The sequence below is a fragment of the Harmonia axyridis genome, chromosome 2 (genome assembly GCF_914767665.1).
Source record: "Harmonia axyridis chromosome 2, icHarAxyr1.1, whole genome shotgun sequence".
In the NCBI taxonomy this organism is placed as follows: Eukaryota; Metazoa; Arthropoda; class Insecta; order Coleoptera; family Coccinellidae; genus Harmonia; species Harmonia axyridis.
The window spans coordinates 49953812-49963441 of NC_059502.1; the positions used below are offsets into that span (position 1 = coordinate 49953812).

Sequence of the window (9630 nt, forward strand, 5' to 3'; positions counted from 1 at the left end):
AAAACTTCTAGAATAGTTTCTAACACAAAAAAATTCAGGGCATGCCAATTGAATAAATAGACTTACTGACATTTTTTTAAAATTGCAGTTTTTTTTTGGACCACCTGTAAATTGATCCATAAATTTGCAGAAGACTTGAAAACTTTTCGGAAATTTAGTGAAAAAATCAAACAATTATCTGGAACGGTTTTCAAGTTATGATATCTAGTTTAAACCATTGTATTCATGAAAATTTTCGCCAAAAAATAACACAGATAAATGATGACAAGTGCGGTATTTGGAAATCAGAATTTTAGGGAGTGAAAATTGGACATTCTCATTCGAAATAACAAGGTGCTATTTTGTCTTACCACTTTCAGACCAGCCTGTAGAGTCAAAAATAATTCAAGCTTATACGCAGAGTACTGCCGATTCCGTCAAAATTTTAATAATTCTCCTAGCCCAAAATTTACAAGAGTTATTGACTGATTAAGTACAATTGACTCACCCTGTATATGTGTTAAATTTGGTACTTTTTTTACCTACTCTACAGAATGGTAAGTATCCCCTTATCAGAGGTATCGTAGATGAATATGTAATTAGTTTTCCAAAATGAAAGCATTTGAATATTCTCTTCCATTTAGATATTTTCCATTCAAATTTTCGACAATGGATGCACAATTATTTGTCATTGATGCATTGTTAAATATTCATCATGGCATTCTGTAGCCCTACCAAAAATTATTCAACTTTTTTAGTAACCCATTTTTAATTCAGAATCCTGACTATCAGGTATTGGAACATAATAAATAATTTTGAAGGAATTTTAATTTTTAACTTTCAGTATATCAATATTTTGGCAGTCATTGTTCACAACTTTTCACCGGTCTTTGGCATCTTCAAGAGTTATTGTCGTTGATTGTGATTCAATGATCTCTGTACTTTCATGCTATTGGTGTACAAGACATATTATAGTAAAGGTTAAACATACTATAATCAATTGCCAAGTATTTTAAAATATTGTAATATAAGAAATTCAGAAAGTTGTTGATTCCATATGTAAAGAACCATTTTTAAATGATGTTTATTAATTTGACTCTCTGTTGTAACTAGCATTTTAATGCTATAAAGGTATTATAGTAATGAAAAAGTGATAAAGGTAATCTAATAATGAAAAATATTATAATCAAATCGATAAAATTACCTCTATAAAATTAAACTAATTTTGATTTTCTAATCAGGTATTCAAATCACACATAATTAAAGGTAATAAACATAAACAATTAAAAGATTTTTTCTCATCAACAATATTTTAATCACTTTCATCTGATCATATTCTCTTACAATAACTTTCTTCTACACTTTTAAAAACTGAATAACAAATGTCTTTAAAGATCATTACTCTCACATATATTAAAAAATCAGATATAAAAAAGTTTATGATGAACTTACTTTAATGAAGGAAATAGTATTCCTTCAAAATTAACTTTAGTAAATATAATACAACAAAATTTGATTTTCTATAATTGCATCCATTTACATCTGAAAATATTATCAATTGAAATCAAATTGAATGTAGAAATGCACAATCAATTTTATAAGTCATTGCAATTTATTGGAAAAATCATCCTATTAATATGCCAATTCCTAATCGGAATTGATTTTTTTGATGATTTAAAAGACCGCTCAATGCTAAAGTAAAAGGTAATGGTACTAGCTTCTTCTCTAATACAGCTCCTACAGACCAATTAGAGTCAATATGACCTGGAAGAAAAGATAGTATATTTATTTTATTAGATGCAATATAATCGATCTAATTCTAGAACTAATTGAATCAAGATATTAATGGAAATCCTGATTATTTATACAACAAATATTATAAAATAAACCTGCATTCTGTCTAATTTAAAGGACACTTACCTTTGAACACAAGTTCACTCTTTGGTAAATCAACTTGATACCCAATAGAAGCCACTGATTCCTGCATTCTATGATTGGCTTCCAATTCTACTCCGATTTGTAATTGTTTACTTGCTTTTTGATAGTAGCATAAATGAACGCCTGATACTCCCAAAGTACCAGAAACTTGATATAAATCAGTAGAATATCTAAAAAAAATTGAACATTATGTTTCTTGTTATAGAGTTGCATAATGCACTATTTTCCAAATTAAATTCAATAGCAAGGCACAGAAGTATTTCTAAGCCATCTGATCTGCAGTCCAGATATGTCATTCCGCTACCGCCGATCTGGTTAGTCACTGATCATTATTAACATACATATCTCGTCTAATTAGTGGCAAATTCTCTCGAAGTTCAAGGGAATTGGATGGAGGGAGAGAACTCTGACAGTCCAGATCGTTCAACAACTGGGACTGTCATTGCGCATTAATTGACAGATAATTAGAGCGATCTGATCGGCTTCAGATCAAATCTTCCAAAATTACCTTACGTGTGTGCCTTGCTATTGAAAATAGCTTTCTCTCATCTTAAAGACAGCACAGAATTTTTTTTTTTAAGTAATCAGCAAAGTATAATGTCAAATCAGGAAAATCAAATATTGGCCTGATCAGACAAACATAGCTTTTGAAAAAAAAAAAAGTTATTTAACTTTTGATGAAACAACATAGTATCAATCACTCTAATTCAACATATACCATTCCCAAATTTCATAATTTTTCAACTTACTTTGCTGCTGCACTCAATAAAGCAATCTGTCCACCAGGTACTCCTGCTCCCTTTTGATAGGCAAGTTCTGTTCCCAATGCTAAACGAGGAGTTACCGACTGAAGATAATGTAATACAACAACTCCAGAGTTATTAATTATATTTGGGTTAGCCACAGTACAACTGGCAGTGTAGTCAGAACCTTTGTAATTCATAGTTAACTGTCCAACTGTAAACTTGGAATTTTGGACCTGAAGAATTATTCTTAGTGTCAAAACATATACTGATTGTGAAGTGTGAATCTAAAAAATATTGACGTACCTGGGCTCCAAATTTAGCTTGAACATTATTACAAATCTGATGAATTATGGTTGCGTTCAAATTTCCCGAAGGATCAATATCTCCTAATAAAATTGGATAAGCTTCTGAAGGCGATAATTGCTTAGTACCTACATATGTTGCTCCAAATCTGTAACCACTTGGGGTAACTGAACTCATATTAATTGTATGAGATATCTGAAAGTGGTTGCTTAAGCCTCTAGTGAGCATTACTCTAGCTCCTTCGAAACATGTAGGAAATATATCTGCAAATAATCCATTTAAAGGATGCAATTTAAGATCTGAAAATAATACATACTTTTACATTTATTATGAATTTCATCCAGAGGACCTGGATTTTCGATTTTTTCTGTTTCACTCTTTTCCTCTACATCTTTAGTGAATGGCATCCCAGGGTTAGGTGGCGGCGGTGCTGCAGAAAACGCATGTACATTACCCATTTCTGAAGATTAATTTTCTGAAATAATGAAATGGGAAGTTCTTTAAAAATTACTTATTGTACACAAGATTAATATAATTTACATCAACCACAAAGAACCTTTGAAAAGATTAGTTTCCTAACCAATCAGATAGAAAAGGACATTTTTCTAATTTCGGAATGACACTTTGATTTTAAAGGAACGTAACGTCGTGAACTACGTACAAAGTTGACTACTTCGATCGGTCAGATTCGAACAAAAGTTGCGTTATCTTCCTCATTTATTACATTTATTAATCTTTAAATTCGAACTATTCTACTATTAGTCATGAAAGTATTCGTTTCATTTTTTCTGGATTTTATCATCTAAAGGTGAAAACTGGAAAGTGACGTCAACTTTCAATTCATTGACATTTGCGTTAAATTTTTTGGTATGAATTTCCATTTGAGTTAGGTGAAAATAAAGATTCCTCAAATTTTTGTACCATATTCCAATTTAGCAAAGTAGTTCATAATCCATTTCGATCATCTATCTTTAGAAGACCTTTCTTCGACGTTTGCTTAAATGTGTTTTGTGGTATGCGCCACAGATTTATATTTATCTTTAATTCATCAGTTATGGCATAGCACTATAGTAGTCGCCTAGTGCAATAATAATAATATTTGCACCATGATTTGCAATTATGTTTTGTGGTTTGCACCACAAAACACAGTGAAGTCGATAGAGAGAGAAATGATCCCTATAAAGATGCCAAAACCACTTTCTCAAAAATTGATGAAACATATTCCAAAATTTGTCTGGAATTTATAATGGAAGAAAAAAATTTGTGGCCCCCTTAATTTTTTTCTAGAGGGTAGCCCTGCCTACTTAATATTGAGTTAGGAGTGCCACTCAAAAATCATGAACGGATGCCCCCGAAAAAGCTATGAGTAATTGTCGTGTATTTGTCGAAGACTATAAATGTGCTTTTCACCTCCTTATTCCCTTGCTAAGAGATTCATATTGATATTAGAAGAAAGCTTATCAAAAAGCAAAATTTTTACAAAAAGTCCCATCTTAATAGTGGGAATCCTTCATTTAAAAATGCGAGAAAAACAAGAGTGTTTTTTATCCCCTCATCCCCTCGCTAAAAAATTTATAGTGGTAATGGAACAAAGCTTATCAAAAAGCAGAAATTTTAGAGAAAGTCTCATCTTGATATTAGTATAGTCCTTCATTTGAAAATGCGAGAAAAACGAGGGTGTCTTTACCACCCCCCCCCCCCTACTCATGCTAAGAGATTCGGAATGGTTTCGTTGAAAAATCGAACATTAATCAGATGAAGGTATTTCAGTCACAAGGAACATGTATTCATAGTCTCTATTATTACTGTAGGGATTCTAAGAATTCCCTCAAAAGGATTCCAAGTCCGATAGTTCAATTTCAAAAAGAAAATTCTAGAAACGGTAGAGTTCGGAGTAAAACCGTCGAATAAGCAAAACCACGCCCCTAAGTGATCTGCATGTAGGCTATGCTGATGGTCAATATGAATACGGCTAGAATGCCCATAAAACTAGGAAATTCAGGGCTAAAACTTCAATTCGTTTTAGTCTCCGAAAATGCACAGGCACAGCATATGGATAACACTTGCAACGAACAGCGGTAAATAGAAATACCTCCGACAACGAGTCGATCGAAGATTCCCAGTTCCCACATCTGTAGTCTGTACCCGAGACCGGCGAAAATTTACCTGCGGTAGACCCGAGAATACCCAACGCCCTTAAAACCACGGTAAACAAAAGTTTTATCTACTGGGTTGAAAATAAATTTGTATAAGTGTGTAGGCCTTTTTCTGTTATTTTCCTTATTTGTCCTTTGCCGTGAACAAGTAGTCAGTAGTCACAGTAGAAGGACCACAACCAACAAATTGGTGACTGACGTGATTTGAAAAAGAAGCGCAACGTGAAGCAAAAAAAGAAATCCGAAGAAAAATGTCGCAAGAAGTCCAGGTGCCAGAATTTATCGCCGCCGATCCTGAATTATGGTTTGCCATGGCTGAAGCAAGTTTCTACAGCGCGGGGGTGACACAGGACCGAATTAAATTTGGCTATATCGTGGGTGCCCTACCAGCCAAGTATGCAACTGAGGTGAGATATATCATCATGAATCCACCTACCGACGGGGCTTACCACAAGTTGAAGACGGAGCTGATTAGACGTCTGTGTGCCACTCAAGAAGAGAAAAACCGACGCCTGGAGCGTGAAGAAATAGGAGATCGAAAGCCATCGCAATTTCTTCGCCATCTACAGGGCCTTGCAGATCCAACCATTCCGGAGAGCCGGATGAAATCTCTATGGATGAAACGTCTGCCCAAGAGTGTCCAGGTGTCGTTGGCCATCGTCAAAGACATCAGTCTCCAAGACTTAGCAGTTCACGCAGACAATATAATGGAAGCTTCCCGACCTCCCGTCCAAAAGCTAAACGAGACGGCGAGCATAGAGGCCATCATCAGCGCTAAGTTCGCACAGATCGCCCTAGGACTCAATCAGGAAATAGCAACCCTGAGAGCGGAGCTGGCAACCCACGCAGACCGATCCCGGAGAAACAGAAGCGGAGATCGTTCCCAGCACCGTCCAAGAAGCCACAGTCGAAGTCTACAGCCATTCGACGGCAACTGCTGGTATCATTGGAGATTTGGAGCCAAGTCTACTACGTGCAGAAAGCCCTGCAAATACGCCTCGTGAAACGAGAGGGGCCTTCACTAGGGTAAATAAATTGATCCCAGCCCATCGACGCGCTGCCTGTTCACGACGAAATTTTACCTTCAGTGGACCCAAGAGTGCCCAACGCCCTTAAAACCACGATAAAGAAAGAGATTATCTACTGTCTTAGTGAGTTGAAAATAAATTGTATAAATGTGTATTCCTTGTCTTTTATTTCCCTTTTTTTTGTCCTTGGCCGTGAACTACTTGTTAGTCACATCACAGTAGAATGACCTTAATTCACATTATGTTCATCTTGCTGGACTTGCGTTTCCAGCTTTCTTTTCAATTCTTTTGTCTTGTACAGGGTGGGCAAATTTCGATGTTTTAGCACTACAACTTTTAAACCAGAGGAGATAGACAAAATCTGATACCCACTTCTCGATCTCTTTTTCTGAGAAACTAACAAGGGTAGTATTCATTTTTGGCCACCTTCTTTTGTTTTCGAGTTATAAGCGAAAATTGGAAAAATGGCGATATCGAAAAACATATATATCTCCGCTAATACTGATGATAGAGCTCTGAAATTAAAACATTCTACAGGCACTTTTTTACGTGGAATCCAGTGGCGTGCTCGTCTTTTCAAAAGGGTTTTTAATTACGAAGCTATGACCCAAAGTTATGTTTTTTTAAATGGGACCACTATATTTCTGTGACATTTTTTGAAAGCTTAATTTTTCCTGATTTCAAAAATATATAACATCATATGGTTCGTATCAATATAAATAAAAGAAAATGGTCAAAAACCATTTTTTACCTAAGATTCTCATTATTTCTATGGTTTCAACTGTTGACGAGCACAGAAAAATTGAGCTTCCTATAACAAGAGAAGAGTGCTTCCATCAATCTGATTATTTCTATGCTTTTTACTAATTTATACAAAATTCGAATCTAGGTAAGTATATTTTATAAATTTTTTATCTAAAAATAGATTCGGAAATAACGAAAAGATCCACAGGATCGATTGTTTCAATCGAAAGAGTTGTAATGAGATGGATGCATCAGAAGATTTTTTTCATAGGTCTCCAGAATGAATACGCACAAGTATATTTTATTCAAAGTCACTTGAACTATATTCCATAAAAACTCTTGGCCATAGATGTCTCTTTGAAGTGGATACCGCGATCTGCAAAATACCGGGGTTTATCTAAAAGTATTGTTAGGCAATAAATTCACTGGGGCCAAAGGAATTTCTGGAAACTTAGCCAAACCTTTTATAATTGAAATATTCATCTTCCTCCAAATGACTTTGGATATACTATACCATTTCAAATAGCACATGAAACAATGCATATATGATTGAACAATTTAATTACGAAGAGAATTAGTAAAAATCACAGAAAAAATCATATCAACGGAAGGACTCTTCTCTTGTTATAGGAAGCTCAATTTTTCTGTGCTCGTCAACAGTTGAAACCATAGAAATAATGAGAATCTTAGGTAAAAAATGGTTTTTGACCATTTTCTTTTATTTATATTGATACGAACCATATGATGTTATATATTTTTGAAATCAGGAAAAATTAAGCTTTCAAAAAATGTCACGGAAATATAGTGTTCCCATTTAAAAAAACATAACTTTGGGTCATAGTTTCGTAATTAAAAACCCTTTTGAAAAGACGAGCACGCCACTGGATTCCACGTAAAAAAGTGCCTGTAGAATGTTTTAATTTCAGAGCTCTATCATCAGTATTAGCGGAGATATAGATGTTTTTCGATATCGCCATTTTTCCAATTTTCGCTTATAACTCGAAAACAAAAGAAGGTGGCCAAAAATGAATACTACCCTTGTTAGTTTCTCAGAAAAAGAGATCGAGAAGTGGGTATCAGATTTTGTCTATCTCCTCTGGTTTAAAAGTTGTAGTGCTAAAACATCGAAATTTGCCCACCCTGTACATATATTTCAAGATTCCTGAGGTCAAAAGAAACACTTTTATTCCTTTACCTTTTTTTCCGATTCGATTCGGTTAAAAAGATACAGGCTGTTGAAAATCTATAAAAAAAAATTAATTTTCACTTATATATCTCGCAAATGGTTCTATATGGAATGGATTTTCAGAATATTTAGCTTTTCCTTGATGTTGTAGGGAATCTATCGAGTCCCTCGAAAATATTCCGTCCGAGAACGAAAATCTTAAAACAGAAGAACTCGGTGTAAAAAAACTTGGAATGATAAAAGCCACACCCCTTAGGGATCCGTAGAAAGGCGTTGCGAACGGTCGAATTGAAAACAGCCTGAATGCCCATAAAACTCGGCATTTCAGGGAGAATAATTCAACAGACTTCAGACCACTCTACAAGAAACTACGACTTCCACAGATGTTCCACACTTGCACCGACAACAAGAAGATTGAAGAATTTCACATCTGTTCCCGACCGGGAAACTCATCTTCTTCAAACTCTTTTAGTGGGTTGAAATAAATCGAATACGTATTTTTTATCCCGTTCTTTTATTTCCCTAAATTCCTTGGCCGTGAACTACTTGATAGTCACCGTATAAGGACTACAACCCACAATGTGGTGAAACTTTTCCGAGCACTTTGGTTAAATACATCTCTGTTGAAAACAAACTCACAGCTTGAAATGGTATAATATAGAAGTATAAAGGAGGATTCTTTTTCCGATTCGGCCTAGAAGAAAATATACAGCCTGTACCTCACCTGGAAACCTGCACACTACAAAAATTATTCCAACTATAAGATATTACAGCATTGTATAAAGAATCCTTCTTTATAGTTACAATGCTGTAATATCTTATAGTTGGAATAATTTTTTTAGTGTGCTGGTTTCCAGGTGAGGCACAGGCTGTATATTTTCTTCTAGGACGAATCGGAAAAAGTGTTTTCTTGTGATAATAAGAAACACTTTTTCCGATTCGCAAAGGGACCTAGTTCTCCTTCAAAATAGGTTGCCAGGTTTACTAGGAATTGAAATAAGACGAGATATATGGCTACAGAAAGATGAGGTTCCATGCCACAGCACTGCCATTGTAAAGAGATATTTTGATCAAGAATCGAAAAATGGATAGAAACTAATGGATTCATCAGATATCCCTCAATATTGCCGAATTAAATGATATAAATTAGGTATGGATCATAATTGTGGGCATATAGATCATATATGTAATTTAAAAAGTTTCATTTGTTATTAAAACATTGTTTATTGTTATCGAAATGTACGCTTTATTGAATATAATAATAGAGAAATAGTTTGTTAGGAAGCCTCCTTCATTTTAAGAAACGAATCATCTTTCTTCAAATCTAGGCATAGTGTCACAATACAGAAAAAAATAAATGGAATAGAATTAACATGAAACACACTAAAGGTTGCTAACGGTTTAAAATGAAAAAAACCTATTTGGAAAAAAAATTAGAATGAAATCATTTTTGGAATAGCTTATAAAAAAGATCCTATCCTGAAAAAAATTGATGGCGTCAGGACGCCTGGCGTCTTTATTTTTTCGCCGACTCAAGTTAATATTGACTT

At 34.5% G+C, this 9630-nt stretch overlaps 2 protein-coding genes across 4 annotated transcripts; one reads left to right on the forward strand and one right to left on the reverse strand.

Moving 5' to 3' along the window:
* Positions 1–1486: 1486 nt before the first annotated feature.
* On the reverse strand, positions 1487–3765 carry LOC123673709 (mitochondrial import receptor subunit TOM40 homolog 1-like). Of its 3 annotated transcripts, none has more exons than XM_045608333.1 (6): positions 3507–3765; positions 3283–3441; positions 2967–3229; positions 2667–2896; positions 1900–2087; positions 1487–1743 (listed from the first exon to the last, which is right to left on the reverse strand). In XM_045608333.1, the coding sequence occupies exons 2-6, from the start codon at positions 3422–3424 to the stop codon at positions 1604–1606; spliced, it is 963 nt and encodes a 320-aa protein (XP_045464289.1). In that variant the 5' UTR covers positions 3425–3441; positions 3507–3765; the 3' UTR covers positions 1487–1603. The 3 variants fall into 3 exon arrangements, with proteins under 3 accessions (XP_045464289.1, XP_045464291.1, XP_045464290.1); XM_045608335.1 differs by having other exon boundaries at positions 3628–3644; XM_045608334.1 differs by having other exon boundaries at positions 3283–3567.
* Positions 3766–5373: 1608 nt separating this feature from the next.
* LOC123673369 lies at positions 5374–6126 on the forward strand. Its single transcript, XM_045607854.1, has one exon. The coding sequence runs from the start codon at positions 5374–5376 to the stop codon at positions 6124–6126; it is 753 nt and encodes a 250-aa protein (XP_045463810.1).
* The last annotated feature ends 3504 nt before the right edge of the window (positions 6127–9630 follow it).

Coding starts and splice junctions, on each gene's coding strand:
- LOC123673709 (XM_045608333.1), bottom strand. CDS start 3,424: ATGGGTAATGTACATGCGTTTTCTGCAGCACCGCCGCCACCTAACCCT. Junction 3,230..3,282: donor AATTCATAATAAATGTAAAA/GTATGTATTATT, acceptor GATTATTTGCAG/ATATATTTCCTACATGTTTC. Junction 2,088..2,666: donor TTATTGAGTGCAGCAGCAAA/GTAAGTTGAAAA, acceptor AATTTTTTTTAG/ATATTCTACTGATTTATATC.
- LOC123673369 (XM_045607854.1), top strand. CDS start 5,374: ATGTCGCAAGAAGTCCAGGTGCCAGAATTTATCGCCGCCGATCCTGAA.